Here is a 22,862-nt window from a genome sequence, read left to right on the forward strand (position 1 = left end):
AGACAAGCACAAGACACAGTGAAGTTAGTCAACACCTATACTTTCTGCTGATGGGGCTTTTTTGCCTTTTTTTTCCCCCCTGGTGTGTAGTACACCCAAAAATTGGACCAAGTAATCATTGGTTATACTTGTCTCCGTTGCTGCTTGTTCTGAGATATTAGCACTGCGACTAACCATTTCAGGCAGCACGTGTTCACCTCTTCCTTGGATGAAAAGATGCCTTAGTGTAGATCACAGGAATGCATCAAAATAAAACTATACAACATGTTAAACAGTGATATTGCCTCGAGGCTTGTAAGAGAACACAACAAAGCCTTGAGGGACCAGTTTGACATCATTCACTCCCCTCCTATCGAAGTTCAAGGCATTTGAGAGACAGAACTAAACATCAAGACAAGCTTTAACTATACTCTGGTCAATACAAAATGCATTTAATGAATTGTTGTCTAAAACTGTTAGACAAGAGGGACAAGTAATTTAGTGTTACATGCAACAGATGTTACTCATACCACAGAGCTCTATACATAAAAGCAGTTTCCACCTACATCCCTGATACAAACCAGAAAATTACTTCAGTAGTAATTTAAATACTATTTTGCGAATTCAATCTAAAAATTCTATTTTCTCTACTGAACACTGCATGTTTCACAGTCGAGTTTATCCTCAACAACTTAGTGTTTATAATCCACTTAGCCATACAACACAAGTGTTTAAGAGAAAAATCCTAAAATTAGTTTAACTAATTCTTTAAATAAATGAGTTCGCAGTTGGAACTTCATATTTAGGAGCTGACAAGGGCAAAAAGCAGCACAGCACCAATTACAGAAAGTAGCTGAACCTAAACATTTTGGTGTCACAGAGTCTGAAACACAAGTATTTTACTTTTCCAAATCACACCTTCAACCTTCTATCACATTGATTTAAGTCAAGTGAAACAATATTGCTACCACTTCTCAGTCTAAAAACTAAAATAGATCTCATAATACTCTTCTATCCCCAGCAGGTTTTCTGGAAATTTTGTTTGTTCCTTTTTTAAAGCAAGGACACTTCTGCCTGCCAAGTTCAACACAAAGTATTTGGTTAAAGATTTTAAGACAGAAGGCACTTTTAACATTCAGCCTTAGAATACTGAGTGCAGAAACAACATTTACCATTTTGTTCCTTTGTTTAAATCTGCAGTTTAATTTTTTTTCCCAATTAGTTATTAGAAAGAGCAATGATAGCACTATATCACGTTTTCATTTTCAAGAGCACATTTACTTACTTATCCCACTAAATAGGTTGCCCTTCCAAGGGATCTTATGTATGTCAGGCCTAAAGTTCATTTCCCAATATAGCACAAACCAAAGATCCTGACGAAGATCAATTAAGTAACCGCTTCTTCAGTGCACTACTTGGTTATCCCACTCGGTCAGTGGCTTCCACTGCAAATTGCAATTCTGTACTGCAGCATTCATATAACATCAAACATTAGTAACACTGGCTGTCTGACCGCAGTTTAAAAATGAAACAGCTTTGTATGGAAATTAAGTCCTTTCAAAGAAGGCTCTTTGATACACCAACCCCCAATCTGCATATAACATCCCAGTGGCAGCTTTCTATCGACCACATTAAGCTATTTTCATTCCGTACATAAATTAATGAAGTTGTGGTTTAATGAACATACTTCAGGTCTCAGCTTTAATTCCATTTTCGTTACTGGAGATAAAAAAATAGCAAAAACGGAACAAAACCCAACCATCATTCTTGCGAGAGCACTAGCAGCGAGTGCAGCAACACGGTGTTCTCTACAGAGGTCACTTCTTCCATCGTGTCAGTCGACTATTAGCTGAACACTCTGACAGCTCCTAGGCTAACAAAACTGACTGTTCAGTGACTTCTCCAGGGATGAAACCAGTATTTCTAATTTTATTTACAGTATAAGTCCTAGTCAAATCTAAGTCCGTCAGCTAAAAAAAAGTAACACACATACTGTAAACATGGCAACATTAAATATGGTAATGCTAGTCTAGAATATTTAATGCTATGATCACATCTTGTTATACCTGAATTTATATACAGGATATTTTATAGCAGGTGTCACCCACTTCACAAGTGGAGGGGGAAGAGAGAGAGTCTAGGTTTTGCTGTGGCTAAAACTCCTTCAAAGTAAAGTTAAAGCTTGTCTTTGATTGTATTAGAGCTTTCTTTCATAACCACATTTAAATTGAAGATTAGCACAAAAAAAAGTTACCTAGGGCCCCTTCAAATTTATAATTAAAAATTCAGTTACTCAGGGAAAGTGTCTGATATGGAGAATAAAAAATTACTGCAAAATAAACTTAATGGAAGTTGGGTCTTCAGACTGTCAGTCAAAAGTTCAAACAGGCGTTACTCCTGTTTGGGTTGGAGTTGCCGTTTCCAGGCCTCGTTCAAATAAACTAGTCGTTTGTAGTTGACGATAAAGAGAATGAAGTTCAGCAAATATGTGACGACGCAGACAATGCAAAATTCCTTCAGCACGAAGTACAGAATGTATGCCAAGTACAATGACCCTACTACAGACACTATGGAGGATGTCATGAGGATTAGAGCTGCTACTGCACTTGCTGTCATACCTGCAACAAGAGAGAGAAAGTTACTACTGCTGCTCTCGTTTCCCCCTTCCACACAAAGCAAAAAGCCTAAGCACTCCAATTCAAACTCGAGGCTACTCAGCAAGTCTGCATTACACAGAAGTCTGTTTAAAATACCATGAGTTCAAGATGGCTGACAAATCGCTATTTGGAGGGGAGCTTCTAGGTTCTGTACGACAGTCCTTTGATAAGAAGTATGTGTAGTATTTACCATCTTCTGTATTCCTGAGTTATGGGAAAGTTACAGATTGGTCAAGTTATGTCTAGCAATGTTAACAGCTTTATAGCAGACCATATAGTTATGAAGAAATACGCATACATTACATTTCATGTGCTTTTTTTGCCTGCTATCTCTATTACCCCTGCAAAACTTGTAAATTCCATTTTTATTTCCTTTCTTTTCTATCGTGCAATCCAATGCTACATATATTTAGGTGAAAATACCAATGCAACAACTGTCTTGACACTTGTATTACTAATAGAATAGCAGGAGGAAATGCAATTGCTCCTGTTATCAGTTGGGTTTTTAAGCCCTTTGGACAGATGTATCATTACACTGGTGCTGAAAAAAAAATAAATATAAAAATCCCATGCATATATCTTATCTCTTGTAGACTGCACACTGTGTAATGCACTGTTCTTTCAACACCACAGACCTGTTACATAATTTGGGCTCCAAGTTGAATTAGTACTTACCAAGTAGCATTTGTAGTATATAAAACACGAGTCCAAAAACACTGTTTGACTGATTTATTGCACTGTCCCTTCCAAAGATGGAACCCAACAGACCGAATCCTCGACTCCATCTGTAAAACAGTGAAACTAATTAACTTGTATTTGGGCACCTATTGCTTTACAATCAGTATTTTCAATTCATTGCTGTTGGAAAAACAACAGATACACATATCCTGACACGACCACTGCAGCCCTTTATGAAGTTTAGGGTTATCTTGGAAAAGCAAGAAGCTTGCAAAAAGGTGTGCACTAGGTACAACTTTATCCCACACATTGCTGATGAAACTTATTTGACACACCAGGAACTACCCAATTCACCCAACTGCAACTTCACCAAATACTGTATCTGCTCCCTGGAGTTGTAGTTCAAAGGTCTTGTGTCAAATAAACCCTTTCTTCCTCCAACAATAGCTTTAGCAGTTCTCTCAACCACAGTACATTGGACACACAGTCACTACACAGCTGAGTGAAAACTGTACAGCTTGGTAACTAGTTGTTACCGGCTCTGCCAGCACTCTCCTCGCTGGCACTACAGCAAACAGATTGGAACCTGTGTTCGCACTTCAGCTGCTCCTGATCAGTCTAACACCTCAGGAGGAACCCAAATCTGTCAAGCAAACAAGCTGGGGATGGCCCCATAACAAGACTCACAGACCTCATTTGCTAGAGCCCTCGCAGAGCATGACGTTTTGACGCAGAGCGACTTTGCAATTTTTTAGTGATAAGGTAGAAAGCAGCACAAGCCCTACAAAACTGTTACAGCAGTAAGGTGGATAAAAGATTAAATTAGCAAATGTATTTGTGCTAGAAACCATTAATTTGATGCCCTAAGGCAGATCACTTCATTATTTGTAGAAGCAAAGGGAGGACCACATTTATTAGTGTCACTTGAAAATAAGAAAAGAAGTTAACACTATTTGGAAATGCAACTTAATTCACTTACGAGAGAACGTTAGAACATCTGCCAGCATATCTTTGGAGCATCAAATCAAGCACTACCTAAACGTAAGGCTGGGTTTACATTATCAGGTTAATGGTCACATAACCATGTGAATAAAGCACAATTCCTCACTGCTGTTCAGCAGCAACTACATTTATGCCAACAGAAGAACAGGTTGTTGCACTGGAGGCAACAGTTCTACTAAGCCAAGCGCAGGTTTGCTCTCTGCACGCTACGGGAACGTTGCTGATGTGCTCCACCATACATCTCAGAGCAGTGAAAGGCCACCACCACACTACACGTGAAAAGTGCCACGATAAGTATAATTTTATAGTATCTCGAAAATACTTCATAATCTCAGTCGTTTGTGCGATATATTCAAACATACTCGAATTAATATTTAATTCAAACTTAGTAACTGTCTGCAATTATTATTATACTCAAGTCTTGTCCTCTTGTCCCCAAGACACTGAGCAGAGAATTGGGTACCAATTCCTAGAAAGCATGCTTAATGCATTAACAGTAAAAAACCCAAACACACTTTCAACCAGTTTGATCTCAAATCTCGTAAATGACTGAAGTAAAACGTATGTGCAAATACATGTCACGGTTGGTGACATCCTCCCTGCAGCGTATGAAGGCCAGCAGTCCCAGTTAGCATATGGAATAGTTTGTGGGTGAAGTAGTATCAAGGATGTGTGGCAACGATCCAGAAAAGCAGCTGTAGAGATGCGAGTGCAGCACTTCACAGCTAAGGGAGCTATGCTTCCAAGAGGGAGGGATTTCAGAAAAAAAGACCAAACACCATGCAACAATACATAAGCAAACATTGTAAAGAAATACTTTAAGTTCCAAAGAATCTCAGCTATGATAAGACTTTCCTCCCACACATTGAATGTTATCTGGATTTTAAGTGAGAACTGTTTATTTTTTAGCCTTATTTTGATAAGATAGTCACAGCATGTATCACTGTCTCCCAGCCACCAAATGCAGTGTTAAAGAATCAGACAAATACATTAAAGGTATCATAATTTTGCATTTAATAGTCTATTTTTACATTTCTGCATTACCACATTTGTAGATGTTTCAGCTTACTATCCACAGGTGCAATTCATTGTTCTAGTCACCAGTTAAGAATTCTTTGTAAGGTGGCATTAAACTCTACTTGAACACACTCAGGCTTTCCTTACTGAGAGTCTGAAGAGCGTAACTCAAAGCGTGCCCAAGTTTGTGGTTCAACATGAGCCTAGCTCAAAGGAACTGCAGGATGCTGGATTCCTCCCCTCTCCCTGCCCTAGCTGTACGCTCTCACTTCTGATGCTCATGAGATCGTCGTGTTTGAGAGTGAACTCAAGTCTAAAACATCAGAAACTTTAGACTACAGAATCTCACCTTACAGTTATTCTGCAAGGGAATAAAATGTTGCTAATGGGAAGATAACGAGTTCAAGCCCTTCCTGACTGTCCCCAAGTGATCTGTTCATAGCTGCAAGAAGGTCAGAGCGTGGTGAAAGCTTTTTCCACATGCAGTAGTTCATTAAGTATCTTGTTTGCCTTGTAGCAGCTTTAAGGACATCAAATATTAAATTTCAGTCCATGGAGTACAGCTCTAATCTCACATCTTATTCCACACACTTCAAGACAGCTAAGAAGCCTGTAGTGCAAGACATGAAGCACTTTTCCCAGCCTTATAAGGTTTGCAGTATGAGGAAGTTTTTGGCATCGAACTGAAAAGTAAAATATTTAGACTTTGTATATTTCTATTTCCATCTAATTTCTCTACTGAAGAAGGTCAAATCATCTCCGAATTCTATCAAGGAGGACCCAAAACCCACTAAAACACACAAAGAACCAAGTACTTTTGCAAGCAATTGGAGGAAGGAAGATGACTTTCAGCATGATAAAAATCTTTCCTCTCACACTGGAACAATGCAAGTCACACCTGAGTTATAACAACTTCAAAAGTCTAAAAACACATGGCAAACAGCAAGAAGAAAGACTGCAGTCCTAACATTAGAATAAACATCAGTGAAAAGGGCTATAAACTGCTCACGAGTTCTTCACAGAACTTGCCTTTTTAAGAAAGGATACAATTTACAAGAACTATTGTTAATGCAGACAATTTTTTCTGGATATAGAATGTTAAGTAAAATGAACTGCATTAGTTAAAGAGTTGCTTGCGCAGCAAGATAAAAGCATAATCCAACATCACCAACTTTTTCCTGGTACTGACTTGCGGTTCCCCATCCCTGCAGCAGTCAAGTGTTGTGCTGGGAAAATCGTGCTGAAGTCACCCTGCGTGATTCCGAGCTGTAGGACAAACACACGTGGCACCTGACTTGTGCCACACCCGAGTTTCACTCCTATTAACAAAAAAACCAAAGGCAATCTGAACTAACTTCAAGGAAGTTTTAAAATAAATCTTTAAGACGTCTTCCTGTATCTTTTAAGTAACTCAAATCGCCTCTCTGTTCAAGGTGACAGCCAGCGTCACTTCTCACTTCCAGGTACAACTTTGAACGTTCTTGAAAAAAGTTTTCAGAATAGTGATTCAAGAAATCCAAGACAAAGTGTTTAAAATTCTTTGTGTAGTTTTCTAACATCTAAAATTGAACACTACAGTGACTTTTAGTCCGATGTGCATTTCCTTTTATCAAAAGGAGGTCTTGAGAATTATTATTCACACTCTAAACAGCATCCCTTTTGGTTCGTGACATTTAACAAAGCTCCCAAGTGTTGCATACCAAGAAGTTAAAGCAGTATTTGTCTGCACTTGATGCTTCTTAACAGGAAAACAAGAACCACCAAGGTCATTTTGATCCTCCATATCAAATAAAGTGATATATCTCCAATAAAATCTTATACTGTTAAATCATTACCTCTTTTGCACAATTATGAACATCCTCTATGTTCCAGAACAGCACATTACGGGAGAACACTTTAACTCTGTATTTAGCAGAGACAATACCACCAGCAGAAAGGCAACCAAGAGAACCTCATGCAGTGCACTAATCATTTTACAGGACAAGTAAACAACCTCCATGTAGAAGTTAAAAGCTGTAGGAGTCATCAGTTTTAGCTCAAAAAGCAACAGAATTTCAAGCCTGCCAAACACAGCAAGTCAAACAAACAAAAACTACTCGTTTAGCCAAGAGTCAGATTATTATCTCAACCACTCTCTGTAAGAAATAAATGCGATACCGTTTTTTCTAGCCAAGCACCCCAGTTCTGACTGTTACCTGCAGGAGATGTTTTTAAGGGCTTTTACAAAGAGATCATTCCCCAAGATGCTCTCCTTGACCTCAATCATCATCCAATTAAGAATCAGCTTAAAAAACTTCTGAACTGAGGTTTTACCTGCACCAACACGCTCAGTAGCCTACCTTGAAGCCTTCCTGAATGTAGCCAGACACTTTTTGAACACATACTTTTGACCTCCAGGACATCCCCCGGTGATGAATTCCAGAATCACCTCCATTTCACTTGGCAATCCTCAGTTCTCATGTCAGGAAAAGAACTAACTATTGCACGTTCATTTTAACATGAAAATAACCATACTAGACCAGGTCATGCCCAGCTAGCTACAGCACCATGTCTCCAACACAAGCGAGTAGCAAATACCTTGAACAAAGCACGCACATCGTACTTCTCAATTCACATTCTAGTCTCCTAAATGTCTCCTTGAAAATGCTATCAAATCCTTCAGGAGACCAGAGTATTAAATGGGATGTATGATTCAACAATCTGAGAACACTCTGCGTTTGTGCAGCAGCACGTTTTCCAACACATTTCTCTTTCAATTTTTAGGTCTGCTGCAATGAAAAGGGCAAACAATAATAATACTAAAAAGATATTTTCAGAGAACTGTAAGAACTCAAGTTTTATTTTCTCAGTAGTAGTCAATTACTTAAAGCCTCTCATTTTAGGATCATTTTTCATCCCATAAGCATTATTTGGTTATCAACAGCAAGCTCCATTTACCACTTTGTAGCCCTGAGGAAACAATAAATACCATTTTCTAAAAAAAGCTTACACTTGGCAAGTGATAGGCCCATTTCCTGAAGTGTCCTCTGACTTCTGAGCTAAGTTATAGTACAGAATGAAAGTTCTCAGGAGGGAAGCAAAGCTGGCCACACATCAGCTTTGGTGAAAAGCTGATACAGAGGTCAAAGGATCTGGAGCACCCTAATACTTAGCCATGTTAAGAAACTTTGGCTGCAGCTGCTTTACAGCTTCACTAGAGGATTTTGGATTAAACCTGGTTCGTGCTTACAAGGTCGTTTAGGCCACTCTAACAGTTTTAATTATTAAGTAAAAGCCTTCAGTTAGAAGCCACAAGAAAGGAAGGAGATTAAAAATTCCCATTTGTAAGCTTGCCAAGAGTGCTCAAAATTTGATTCACTTAATTTCATCTTTAAATCTATTAGCAGTATTTACCATAAACAAATGAGATTGTTCTATATATCCTCCAGCTCTACCTCAGAAACAGTCTGAAAAAAATCTATGTCTAGATCAGCAAAATCTCAAGCAGACAGTGGTTAATTATTTTTTAGCAGTCCTCACAGAAGCACTGGTTACTCAAGCTACAAACCAAAAGCGTTGTATTCCTTCTACATAACCTTGTCTATTACGCTATCATAAATGAAGCCCGAATTTGAACAATAGGCATTTAGTTAAATTTACTTTCCCTCAGGAAAAATAACTCTCAACCCTACTGCAAATTTCAGTCAAGCTAGAAATTATAGAGTTACGAAAAGCAAAAATACACATGTATACATTGTAAGGTTGAAAAAAAAAGACTCATGTAGCTAGGGTACTGCTGTATTTTCTAAAATACGTGCCTCAGCCACTACATATTATATCAGCCTGAAGTATTAAGTCACCAATTTTCTGTTAAAAAGATGAGACAAAAATCGCTTGACCGACCAGCTTCTGCTGCTTTAGGAACAATTTGCTTTAGAACTAACGAAGCTGGTTTTCCAAAAATGTTCCTAAAAACACCTTCCTTGCCCGGCATGCAGAACAACCAGATGCCTCTCAGCTCACACCCTCCAGCCTCTGCACTCTGCCTCCCCAGTCAAGTCCAGTACCTCTCAGCTCTGAGTCCCATTTACACACGTGCTGCCCACCTGCCTGGCACACCGAATGGGACCGATAACCTTAGCTCACGCTGCGGGTAGTTTTGCCTTCAGCAGAGCTATTACTGTGAGTCTCTCTCCCGTCCCCTTGGCACTGAATCCGTCTCTATAAAACGTTAGCAGCAACTTGCATCCTTTGTTAAATTTTGACATAAAAATTAAAAATTATTAATACACAAAACATAAAGGCAAAATCTCTAGAAATCAGGTTGTATTATTCTGCTTTTTTAGCCTATCTCAGCCTCAAGTTGTTTGCACTTTTTTGGCTCAGTATCCTTAGCTGTAAAACTTGTATCACACTCATCTAGCTACAGCTTTGCTAATTGACCATCATCTTTAACCTGCAGCACTCCAAATCCTGCTGGAGCAAACTGCTTGACATACTAGATGGATTCTCCCTACACTGATTTCCCCCTGCCCAATCAACAAGCTAGAGATCTTCAAACCTTCCCTCAGACAGCAAAAATAAATCCTTGCTAAAGAAAAACTGAAGAAGCACCGTTACACCTGCTAACTAAAAATTTGCAAACCTCAGAAATGAACAACCAGTTTTAAATTACAGGATAGATTATAGCTGAGTCTCAGGAGACAACATTTTCACATGAACTATTTCAGTAGCCTAAGAACCACAAATAGGGTTGCTGTTGATTGACCACCAGCTGCTGCACATACTGCCCTTCCACAGTTCAACCAAACTGCTATCTTTTTCTGTACAGAATTGAAGATGCCTAACAAAAACAATTAGCTTGGCTCAGCTCAATTTATTTAGCTCAATAAAGATATTACTGACTAGAAGAGAGCAAAGACCTGCAAAACTAGTAATTTTTTTTTTAAAAAAAGCATATGAGCCTCATTTGTGTACACTGGTTCACAAGAAGGGACTAGACAAGCTTTTCCTGCCACCTGCATAAAGCTACTTTTACCATTTCTCTTAAATCTCTAACAATTGCAGCTGTCCACCTCAAACACATCTGAATGCTTGCTTGCAGGTAGAACAACAAAAAAGTCCTGGGACATCAGGAACTTACCATTAACACGAAAGACATTCACTCTATAACATTCTTAACTTGGAATCAAGCAAACTTAACAGATACCATGTTTACAGGAACTGCCCCCACAACAGAACTGAATGGGAACATGCAATATAAACATCAGGTGAGGGAGGAGGTCAGAGAAGTTTTCTTCCATGTTCCATTTCCTTAAATAATGGGGTTGTTCTTGTCAACTTGATCTCTGTTACAGTCTGCACTCTATCAAGATGCACCAGAACAATAGTTCTGGCAAGGTGTGCTTCACTGAAAAACCAGCACTGCTCAGAGTTTTAGCTCCAGTACCTTACAGCATAATTGCTCTGCAGAGGAATAAGCTATGCACCAGCATAATTACACTTACACCACACAGCACTGAAGTACTATGTCACAAGATTAAACAATTCAAACTTAAGATAGGTCTAAATTCACTGCTCGAAATGATTTATGAAAGTGAGCAGAACAAGACAATGATCCTACAGTTTTCACAGGCCACCCTTGGCAAATCCAGTAAAACAACTGCAGGGCTGCACAGATCTGTCCGCAACATAAGCAAAATTTTACAGATGTGCATTTTGAGTAATTACCAGAGGATCACTTTGAGGCATCCACTAGAAGGCATCAGGCAGATACGCATTTAGACTTTCTCAGAACCGGCGTTTTGGGGCGGCTCAAATAAAAGATGACAATCCAAGACTTTGCACATTAGCATGAAGTTCAGGACAGGGAATCCCTGAAATACGTCACCTATCAAATGATGTCCAGAAGAACACCAATTCTTAAAAATCCTATTTTGACTCTAGAACTTCTTCAGTAAGGCAGCTAAAGATGTCAGCCTAGATCAATATTGACTATTTCCAAACCTCTTCACTTACAAAGCTGGCCAAAACTACAAGTATTGCTAAAGATACACAGGGACGTGTGCCCTTTGGTCGTTGATGCCAGCTATCTTAAGTCTGCATTGAAGTTGTCACAGCACTAACACATGCCAGGCTACAAAACTTCTTGCAAAAAGAGGCATCCACTGATCTGCTCTGCAGAAACCTCCAATTAATCAAGACAGAAACCAGGAACATATCAGAAGACCCAAAAGACTCCCAGGTCACACAAAAGAGCAAACCAAAAAGCTCAGAGTCTCTGCATTACTACTTAAATGTCACATTTTATTTCAAGCCATACCACTACCCACATTACTTGAAACTCAATTATTTTAATTCCCTCTGTGAAACTATTCTAACAGCAAAAACAAAAAGATTCTTCAGGAACTGCTATTAGCCAATTTCATTATAAATACAGCCATACCTGCCACTTCATTATTCTCAAATAGAGCAATTCACTTAAAACATGTACAGCAATTGCCAAATGAAAACTTTTGGTATTTCCCTAATACCTTCCTTCATTATACATTCCTTAGCTGTTTTCTTTTTAAATTATTTCATGAATTTTCCCCATGATAAAAGCTTGAAATATGATGGCCATCAATATTTTGAATAAAGGATACTAGGAAGGTATCTTCTGGATGAGCCAGTCTCTGATACAAGATTTTCCATACTCCTCCCTCTGCATCCTGGTAATCTTTAAAACACTTCTGTTCTCACTGTTGTGCTCTAGAAGCTGGTAAAAGCCACAAAGTACCAGTTTATCACCCATTTAACTCTGTAGAGTTAACTCTGCTCATCAGCTAATCATATAATTTGTGATTGCCAGTGTAATAGCTTAATGAGAAAAGAAACATATCAAAGTTAAATCTGCATTCCATGTGAAAACGCTGTAACACAATATTTGAAACTCTACTATCCTGGTGAAAACTAAGTTGTAGTTACAAGTTCCTTTTAGAAATCAAGTTTCAAAGAAACTTTGGTGACATGTAGGAGTAACGAGGAATATTCAATCGGAGAGAGGGAGAGGGAATGACTGACAGCTGGGGAGCTGTGGCAACATGGAAAATAAGATTAATTTCACAGATTAATTTCTTTCAACGTTATTCCTACTTCACGGTTTAACAGCTTGCCCTTGTCTCAGTTTTAAAGCAATACTCCCTTTTTGTCTGTGTACTGTGCAGCACATTCTTCTCCAAATATGGTTTGTCTGAGCAGAACTTGCACACTCCTTTTCCACAAACTCCTTTTACCACTAATCATCATGAGCTATCCTGGCATTTGCAACACTTCAGTCTTTAAGTGTGATTCTCTTATAGCAACTGCTAGTGAGATTTTAGTTGATTTTATCCCTAATTGCTCATATAGAATTCCTGCCGTAAAGTATTTACAGGTCTTGCCATAGCACACTCAACGTTTAAGCTGCAGTGTTACTAATGAACACTATAATTACCAAGCATTAGTCCATTATTGGAAATACCTGAAGATATAATTGGAATTATTTAACTACTTCGAGGCATTTAGTAAACATGCATTAAAACTATTACTTCAAATTCCCTGTCTCAACAGCAGCATTTGGAATTACAATAAAAAGCTGATGAAAGACAAATTGCATATAGGAACAGACTACTAAGGTGCTTAAATCCCTGTTAGTCTCTTTTTACCTCTATACCTGTGTTAAAATTTAGGTAACTGACAACGCTCGTGTGGCCTATACATAATTTTAACTTTTAAGTTTAAGTTATCTGGCAAGCTTATCGAAGTCTTCCTCCTGTCCGGATTTAAATTTCTCATTTCAGGACACTTCTCAAGAAGAGATTCAAACAAGCACCTTCACAAACTAAAGATTATGTGATGACAGACAATAAAGCAGAGTTAAAGCCTTCATTCAATCACAAAAGCCTCCTTTCAGCCACCTGCAGATACACATCTCTCTGTAACACAACACAAACCCACTTCTGTCACCACAGAAGTGGTTTTAAGACTAAGAGTTGGGTATGTTTTGCCCAAACAATTTAACCAGTGTCCACCTTGACAGAGTATGGGCATATTCTCCCCCACTGACTACTTGTGATAATACAGCAAGTACCTTCCTAAAAACCGTGACAGCTTTTATGCAGGCTACACAGAGGAAAAAAAAAAAAAAGAAATCTCAAATACTCATCTAGCTGAAGGCACTAATACGATAGTACCAAAATTCTCATTAAAAGAGGAATTTACTATATACATTTGCTGAAGAACCAAACCCCTCCTCTTCCCAGCTCCTTACTGGTGGGTACCTTTGCCTATGTCTTTATATGCCTCTTCCTATATATATGCGCACACACACATGCACAATGCAGTTTTTGAAATTGCTGACAAATCATCTTATTTCTTCAGTTGAAATACTTGAGAATACGCTTTTAGGAGAATTTCTTGGCCAAATTACACCTGATAGTATTTTCTGTAGCATGCTTATACTGGTAGCACTCGTAACTATACAGCAGGTTAAGTCTTTTCAAGTCAAGCTAGCAGCATGTTAAGATTTATACACTGACTCTCCCAACAGAAATAAAAAACATTGGTTTTTAAGAAAACAACTGCTAAAGTAATTACTGACAGGAAACCTGTAAAATAAATCAAGATTGCGACGGGGCTTGCGCTGCTGAGGGACACACAAGCCCTCTCGAATTCAAGCATTTTCCCTGTCACGAAGGCAGCCTGTGCTGCCAGGTAACACTGCAGTGAAAACGCAGTTCAGACACTGATTAAAAACAACCCAAAGCCAACCACCTACAACCGTACGTGTTTATTTTGGCCTCAGCCACCAGGCACACCTCCTGCAGATCGCTCCGAGGCGCGTTCGCCACCGAAACGCCTGCCACTCCGGCTAATTACCGCTGATTGCAACACGAGCCGCGGGGGCCTCACCCTCCCCGGGACGATCCCGGCACAACGCCGTTCCCACACTAGCCTTCCGGTGAAGGGGCTGCCTAGACCGGGAGCCCCGACACCCCGCTGGCCCCGCAGCACAGCCCGCTCTGCGCCTCAGGCGCACCCTCCCCGGGACGAGCCCCGGCCCGCGGCCGCCGGCTCCCGCCGCCTCCCTCAGAGAGCCGCGCCACCCCTCTGGCAGCCCCCGCCCCAAGCCCCGAGGCACCGGAGGCCGCGCTGCGGGGCCCAGCCTCGCCGCCCCCCGTGCTCCCGGCGCCTTCTCGCCGAGGCGGCCTGGGGCGGCGGCGGCGGGTCCCATCCCCGCCTCACCTGGAGGTGACGGCGGCGGAGCAGCGGACTCGCTCGCTGAGGTCGCACAGGGCCTGGTAGTGAAGGTCGCGGCCCTTCTCCCGCTCCAGGTGGCAGGCGTAGAGGGAGAGCAGGATGCCGGCCGCGCACAGGGCGGAGCGGGCCACCCGCTCCCAGCGCGGCACCGACACTCGCAGCAGGACGGGCGCCGCCATCTTACCCCCTCCCTCCGCCTCAGCCCGCGACGCGCGCCCGGCGCCGGCCAGCCGCGCACGCGCGCCCGCACCCCATTGGCTCGCCGGGCGGGCGCGCCCATCCCGCCCCGCCCCTCCGGCCGCGCCGGACGTGGCGCTTCGCGACGACGTCACGTCAGGCCGGAGCCGGCGGGGGGGCGTGGCGCGGCGGGCTGTCATGGCGCCGCCTGGCGGGCAGCGGGCGGCACTGCGGGGAGCGGCCTCCCACCCGCCCCCGCTCCGCTATTTTCAGCAGGAAAATCAGTTTTTCCCCCTTTTCCCTCAGATGTGAGCAGCGGAGGAGATGTGGGCTGTTCCGGGGAGTGCTGCGGAACCCGGCACGGCTGACGGGCCCCTTCGCTACGGCTAAGGCGGCGTTGGTCTCGTAGGTACTCCAGTGGGTGCTCTGGGTTTTCATCATTATTTTGGAGAGAATGAGCCAAATCCCCGGAACCTTCAGCCACACAAAGCCCATCTGGTGCCTCCTGTGCAGAGAGCCCTTGCTGAGCACCTGTTACGTTCCCAAAGTTTACCCTCAGGCTCTCTGGGATGCGTAATTTGGACAAGAGATATAAAAAGGGGATTAAAAGTTTGGTTATTTCCTACTGCACACGGTAGCCTGGTGCTCCACCTGGCTCCGGAGCTGCTGCTGCTGGATTTCCCCAAGCCTTCCTCAGTCTTATCTTTGGAAAAGTACGCTTTGCACTTGAGCAACAGGATTTCATCATGGGATCACGTTCGTATCACACCTCTAAATATAGCCGGCAGACCTGTGAGGCAACAGCACGAGCCAGAATTAAACGGATACAACCAAAGGCAATCAGGACTGGATCTTCCCTCTTTCGTGCCTGTCTGGTTTCTATCAAAAGTAGCATCAATATCTGTCTGGCTGTAGTTTAAGAAGACAGCAAATACCTCTGGTCTACCAACACAGAAGTCATGTAGTAGCCGAAGAGAAAGTAGTCTCTGCTTACTGTAAACACCCACCATAACCACCGCTATTGCTTTACTGTGAGGATGGCCACCGGCTACTTGCTCTCCTTCCCTTCCCCATTCCGTGGTACACACATTATGGCTGGGCATTAGCAGACGGAAGGGCGAGTCAGTACAAGTTTTCCCAAGGAAGGCAGGACGCAACACACAATGGCAGCATTCATACCATCCGTGCCTTCATTGTTCTGCAAAACAAAACGAAGTCGAAGAGAGACGCACTGCAAAATTACTTCAGCAACAAGAAGGAATCCCTCTGCCAGCAAAAAGGGGAAACTGAAAGCTATTAATTAAAAAGAGTTGAGAAAACCATTCATTAAGAAATTAGTTGTTTGAACTCTAGCTAGCGTATAAACTAAATTAAAAAACTCCTGTTCTCTATGCTGTGCCTATCAGGGGGAACAAGGGGAGAGGGACAATGGGAAAGGAGTGGAGATGACTGAGGTAGAAGGGGCAACCGAAAAAATAACATGCACTAAAGCAGCGGGAAAAAAAAAATCACTCACATATTCAGAGGTTAGCCCTTAAATCAGACGAGGTCTAGTCAAAACTTTTCCTTTTTGGAAACCCAATGGACATCACGGGATGTTGGGCCCTGGAAGCATCGCTCAGGCTGGCAGCAGCAGATGGAGGAGCAGGGCTGAGCTCTGCCCTGCCAGGCTCTGAGCGGTCCTGCCTTGCTCTGGGAGCTGTCTGTGGGCATCCTGGGCCAACCGCAAGAGAGAAAGTGCCAAATGTGAAGTGAATTACTTACTGTCTGTCTGGAGTGCAAAACTCATAATGCTTCCCAGGCACTTGACAAAACCCCAAACCCAGAGCGGCTAAGGAAGCAGCCAAAATGGAGGCAGGCCAAGAGGAAAAGAACCAGAGAGAAGATCTGTGCAGAGACGAGCTCCTGCAGCAACGCCAGCAAGCTCAACTTACATGGATGCCACCGTTCTGAATCGTGACATAGTGTTTATATTTATCTCCTGATAATTTTTACATTAACAGCAACTGCTTTCCTGATCGAAGCTTTGGTTTTGGATGACCATTGCTGTATGAGCTCACGATATTCACGCTTCCTTCATCAGACAATAGTTACATCCCGTTATGTACAAGATGTCGAAATGACTGGTTTTATGTAGCTACCCCCCTAACAAATGAAGAAACTGTGAACGAGTAATTTTTTGTCACGATAATGGCTTTCTAATGAAGTGATAACGTTGCAGGTTGGCAATTGCATTTTGAGGATGAATCTCTAAGGATAGAAGCGAAGTGATTTCTTAAAATGGGAAATGGAGTTGTTTGAAATGTCACTTTCTGTTGAGCCCTATTTGACAGTTTATTAACTCATTAGGTCTAATCCCATGTATGTTAGTCATGTGGACTCTTTTCACTGTTTTCAATGGGTTTTAGATCAATTTAAAAAAGCAGCTTGTGCGCTATATTAACTGAATGAATAGAGATCAGATTTCAAAACAGTTTTACCTCTGATATATCTGGACTTCAGTAGTGATCTCCAAGGACTATAATTACGTTCCTCTGACATAACTTGTGCCTTTCTCCTTGTCCTTATTAAATGATTCATTCTTTTCTAAAGCTCTGCTATTATTCCGAAAATAATTTGTGTTTTGTCTAAAGAACTCCCTCCACCTAGAATCATAGAATCATGGAATGGTGTGGGTTGGAAGGGACCTCAAAGGTGATCTAGTTCCAACCGCCCTGCCATGGGCAGGGAAACCCTCCACTACACCAGGTTGCCCAAAGCCTCATTCAACCTGACCTTGAACAATTCCAGGGATGGGGCATCTACAACTCCTCTGGGCAACCTGTGCCAGTGCCTTACCACCCTCAAAGTGAAAAATGTCTTCCTTATATCTAATTGAAATCTCCCCTCTTTCAGTTTAAAGCCGTTGCCCCGTGTCCTATTACTACATACCCTCGTAAAAAGTCCCTCTCCAGCTTTCCTGTAGGCCCCCTTTAAGTACTGGAAGGCTGCAATAAGATCTCCCTGGAGCCGTCTCTTCTCCAGGCTGAACAGCCCCAACTCCCTCAGCCTGTCTCCATAGCAGAGGTGCTCCAGCCCTCAGATCATCTTTGTGGCCTCCTCTGGATCCGCTCCAGCAGCTCCATGTCCTTCTTGTGCTGGGGACCCCAGAGCTGAACACAGTATTCCAGGTGGGGTCTCACGAGAGCAGAGCAGAGGGGCAGAATCACCTCCCTTGACCTGCTGCCCACGCTGCTTTGGATGCAGCCCAGGATACAGTCGGCTTTCTGGGCTGCCAGCGCACATTGCCAGCTCATGTTGAGCTTTTCCTCAGGGCAGCTCTCAATCCATTCTCCACCCAGCTTTAACCACGTTAAGTGTGGTGCCATTCACTTTATTTAACAGCTCTGGATCTAGTACCATGACGACGCAGTAGAAAGCCTGACTTTTATTTATTCTCTTCCCTTTGCTGTTTTTATTGCATTCCCCTCCCTAGACTACGCAATACCGGTCTTTTCAAGCTGTCTTTCACCATCTGTCTCCAAGCTTCCAGACTTTATTTTTTTCTTTTGCTTCCCCAAAGAAACAGCCACCTTCCAAACCCTGGTTCAGGTGTGCAGATGCTTCCGCCCATGGCGACAGCTGAGGGGGAGTCAGGCCTTGCTGGAGCCACCAGCGACCACGGCGCTGTCACGATGTATCCCGGGTTAGAGCTGCTGGGTATATAAACGATAAATTAATTAATATATTAATTAATAATTTAAAAACATATTCCTCAAAACACGGATGGAAAACACAAACCCGAGGAGCATGTGCAGACTGTCTTGTGCGTGGGGCTGCGGGGGGCAGGAGGTGCCCTGCTGCCTTTTTTGGGCGGAGGGCGGTAAAAATTTCACTTTTTTTGTGAAATTCGGCAATCCCGAGCGAGGCCGAAAGGCTTCCGCAGCCTCCTTCGCGGCGCCTCCCGCCGGGCTCCTCCAGGAAGAGGGAGATTCTCGCGGGACGGGCGCACGTTCGAACACGGTTTAGCTGCTCGTTTCCACAGCGTGACCCGCCGCCATCGCGCCCTCACCCGCTGCGGCGCCACAAGCGGCCGGCGGAAGGGGCGTGGCCGCCGTAAGCCCCGCCCCCTGCGCGGCGTGCCGGCAGTGACGCAGGCGCGCGCGGCCGGTGTCGGGTGACCTTCAGAGGCGGCGGCGGGCGGTCGGCGCGTGGCCTTGTTCTCCCTCCTTTCGCCTCGCCTCAGCGAACCGCCTCACCGCCATGCCGAGGGGCGGCCGGAGCCGCACGTCCCGCGTGGCGCCCCCCGCCAGGTGAGGGCCGCTGGGCCCCGGCCCTACCCTGCTTCCCTTCCCTGGCCCCTCGGAGGCCGCAGGCGGAAAAGGCCTTTCCGCCATTTCGGGGTTGGGTGGCAGATGTGGGGCGGGGGTGGCAGATGTGGCGTGGGGGGACCCGGCTGTTCTGAGCTCCGTTAGCGGAGCGGGCTGGGCGCTTTGCGGGGATGGAGGCAGAGCTCCTCAGCGCTCGCTGGGCGGCAGGGCCTGGCCACCTAGTGCCTGGCCACCCAGTGCCTGAGCGTTAAGGCCTTATTTAATCAGCCCTGTTTGGGTTATATCTCTCAGTGGGTGCGGCTGGTCTTTAAAACAGCCCAGAAGAAGCCTGTAAACCGTACCCTGCTGTGCATAAATCGCTCACCAGAACATCGGGTTCCTGCCATCGATGTGGAGGATGTAACAAGGAGGATGAAGGTGCTTGTGCCCTGCAACTAGGCGGTCTCTGCCCAGTTTGAGACTGGAGTGATGATATGAGGTTTTGTCTCTATGTCCTTACAGTCGGGCACCACAAATGAGAGCAGCATCACCGGCGCCTGCTGCTCGGGCACCCGTCCCAGCAGCGGCACCGGCTTCTGCTGTGGCGGCTCCTGCACCGAAGCAGCCTGGTCTGATGGCGCAGATGGCTACAACTGCTGCCGGCGTTGCCGTGGGCTCTGCTGTGGGCCATACCATAGGTCATGCGCTTACCGGAGGATTTGGTGGAGGAAGCGGCTCTGAAGCTGCAAGGCCTGACATTACTTACCAGGTAAGAGAAGGCACAACTGGACACTAGCTAATGAGGTGCTAGTGAGTTAACAAGGTGAGTTAACTTGGCACATGAGCTATTTATACGCTGCTGTAATTGCTGTAGATGTAAAGACCACACAAATCATGGCTGGGAAAGCTGGGTTAACTTTAGCGACTCAGTCTCCAAGGTAACTGCTAGAGTCACCATGACTATCTTAAAAGTAGTTCAAAGGGATGCACGAGTGATACGTGCTTGTGGTAGTAGTGCCGTAGTACCCCTCTGATTCAGTTGGGACTAAGCGTTCTAGGTCTGACGACGATAAGATCTATTGCAAAACCTTTTTGCGCTGCTCAAACACTAAGATAGCGCTGTTACCTTGTCCAGGTGCTATCCAGAGTTACCTAAGTGTTTATAACTTACAAAACTCTTCAGAATGTGCCATGCTACTGCTGGAAACTTATTATGTACTTCAGCCTGTTATTTGTTTTCCATTTTAAAAGTAACACGGCGTTTTGACTAAAATGCAGGGAAGAAATACACAACAAGCAGTACTGGGGCGGTGTGGCTTCATAGGCTGGAGCTGGATTAGGGCGTTTATGGAGGTGTCTGCCGTTTCAGGAGCCCCAGGCAGCTCAGCCTGCCTACCAGCAGCAGCAGCAGTTTGCTCCTTGCCAGTATGAAATGAAACAATTCCTGGAGTGTGCGCAGAACCAGACTGATCTCAAGCTGTGCGAGGGCTTCAGTGAAGTACTGAAGCAGTGCAGGTTTGCTAATGGTAAGTAGACAGTGCTACCAGACCACTAGTAAATGAGCTAATCAGTAAAATTATGGTGGGAATGTCCTGGTTTTTTTTTTTCAATCCATCTGGTAAAGAATGGGGATTGATACAGAGCACATACACTGAAGTCCATTAAAGCAAGTTGCTGTTGGCTTCCTGCTTTGATCCTGTACATGTAGTTGGAGGTGGTGGGGTGGAGAAAGTATGAATTCCTGAAGCTTTTGTGCTGGTGAATGGACTGACTGTTTAGGAGAGTGGTGGCAGCATACTTGGAGAACCAGCACAGCCTGTAGCAAGTGCCTGTTTGGCACAACCGACAATCCATCCATCTCCCACCTGGGAGATGGGTGACTGCTGAAGTCTGCAGTTCAACATGTCCCAGCAAACAGATAGAATCACAGAATGGTTTGGGCTGGAAGGGACCTCAAAGATCATCCAGTTCCAACCGCCCTGCCATGGGCAGGGAAACCCTCCACTACACCAGGTTGCCCAAAGCCCCATCCAACCTGGCCTTGAACACTTCCAGGGATGGGGCAGCCACAACTTCTCTGGGCAACCTGTGCCAGTGCCTCACCACCCTCAGAGTGAAAAATTTCTTCCTTCTATCTAATCTAAATCTGCCCCCTTTCAATTTAAAGCCATTGCCCCTTGTCCTGTCACTACACGCCCTTGTAAAAAGTCCCTCTCCAGCTTTCCTGTAGGCCCCCTTTAGGTACTGGAAGGCTGCAATGACGAGGGGAGAGGGAACACACTAATGTATGTCTGCCTTACAGCAAGGAAGACCACCTGCCCTTTAGGGATTCAAAACTTGGTGTGATTAACTGTGATAACTTCTCACCTTGCAGGTTTAGCCTAAGCCTTCAGAACAAGGCTGCTGAAGATCACCTTACAAGATCTGACCTATGAATGAAAAAAAGCTTCAGTAATAAAGTCTAAAGCTGTCTGATATCTTGTTAGTTCATATATTCACACGATTGTCCTCCTCGTGGCTTGATTCCTGCCATAGCCGCTACAGATGTGATGCAACTTACCGCAGCAAATTAATTTAGCACAAAATGGAAGAATGAACAACAAAGCAGAATGAGCCAATGTGGGTTAACTGGTTTGCTGATTGTTGTGTTGAATGTAAGTGATATGGTGTATAAATAAACAGCTCTCTCTACAAGTACCTTGCTTTGGTGGACTTGGGAGTCTGAAGGGTGAGCAGGTGAGAACTGATTTTTGGCAGGCTTCTGTCTGCTTGCCGGCTCTGCTGCCAGCAACGGTGCCTGAAGGGCTGGAGCTACAGGAGTTTAGGAACACCCGTAGCTCCGTGGCTGCCAGTGTCTCCTGCTTGAGCATTTGAACCCCACTGCTGATTAAAATTACCCGTAGTGACAAGGAAGGCTGTGTCTGACTCCCCACTGCTCTGCATGCGGTGGGTCTCAGTGCCCCAGTGGCTCCTGTCATGCTTTTAAAAACCAGCTCTATATTTAGGCTGACGAGATTCTGGGAAGTTCCCTCTGCTCAGAGAGGATCTCTGTGGTAGGGCCTATTCCCTGCCGCGCATCTGTACACTTCCGAGATAACACAGTCTTACCTCAGACTTGCAGTTGCCAGGAACACAAGCCCGGGGTGCAGGTTTTTCTTCCTCCATCATGTAGGAGTCGTGGAGTGAAACACGAGAAGGTGGTCCAGCTGACGGTGGGTGGGGTGTCCTTCTTGTGCTGCGCTTAAAAATAATAATCTCCCTTTAAAAAGCGTTTACTGCTGCAAAGTGCAAACCCTCCTTTTTCCATCAGAGGGAGCAGCCAGCTCATGCCTTGCTGGAATCCCTGGAGCCTGCAGAGTAAACACCCTCCCGCACTTCAGCGATGTTGTAATCCCGCTGCCAAGGGAGGGTTGGGAGTACCGGGAAGGTGTATTCGTGGGGAATAACCTTGCATCAAAAAGGGCCATTCCTGTTAAAAATACTTTCATGGCATGACCTATTTTTCCTGAACTGCTTGTATGCTGTGGGGTATTCCGCCTGTTCCTAAAAGGCTTCATCTCTGATCTGCAGCTCCTGGAAGTGAAAAGATAAACTCGATGTTCGAAATGGGGAAGGGTTACCTCAGATATGGGGACAAGAACACGACCACCTTTCCTGGTGACACGAGCAGCGTTGTCTCTGCTGATTGACGCCTCGGCTGCCAAATGTTTCACCGTCCTGCTGAAAAGAAAGAAAAACATTTTGGGCCAGAAGCGCCTGCGCTGGTGCTGAATTTGTAACAGACATCCCAAAAAACGCTCTTCAC

At 44.1% G+C, this 22,862-nt stretch overlaps 2 protein-coding genes across 2 annotated transcripts; one reads left to right on the top strand and one right to left on the bottom strand.

The window, feature by feature from the left end:
- Positions 1–713: 713 nt before the first annotated feature.
- On the bottom strand, positions 714–14,770 carry VKORC1L1 (vitamin K epoxide reductase complex subunit 1L1). The gene is made up of 3 exons (XM_086624854.1): positions 14,577–14,770; positions 3,312–3,421; positions 714–2,597 (listed from the first exon to the last, which is right to left on the bottom strand). The coding sequence occupies exons 1-3, from the start codon at positions 14,768–14,770 to the stop codon at positions 2,371–2,373; spliced, it is 531 nt and encodes a 176-aa protein (XP_086480980.1). The 3' UTR covers positions 714–2,370.
- A 4,192-nt stretch (positions 14,771–18,962) lies between these two features.
- CHCHD2 (coiled-coil-helix-coiled-coil-helix domain containing 2) lies at positions 18,963–21,754 on the top strand. The gene is made up of 4 exons (XM_086624855.1): positions 18,963–19,060; positions 19,580–19,826; positions 20,427–20,583; positions 21,432–21,754. The coding sequence occupies exons 1-4, from the start codon at positions 19,011–19,013 to the stop codon at positions 21,440–21,442; spliced, it is 465 nt and encodes a 154-aa protein (XP_086480981.1). The 5' UTR covers positions 18,963–19,010; the 3' UTR covers positions 21,443–21,754.
- Positions 21,755–22,862: the final 1,108 nt, after the last annotated feature.

This window comes from Tauraco erythrolophus, chromosome 21, assembly GCF_009769465.1.
Source record: "Tauraco erythrolophus isolate bTauEry1 chromosome 21, bTauEry1.pri, whole genome shotgun sequence".
Lineage (NCBI taxonomy): Eukaryota > Metazoa > Chordata > Aves > Musophagiformes > Musophagidae > Tauraco > Tauraco erythrolophus.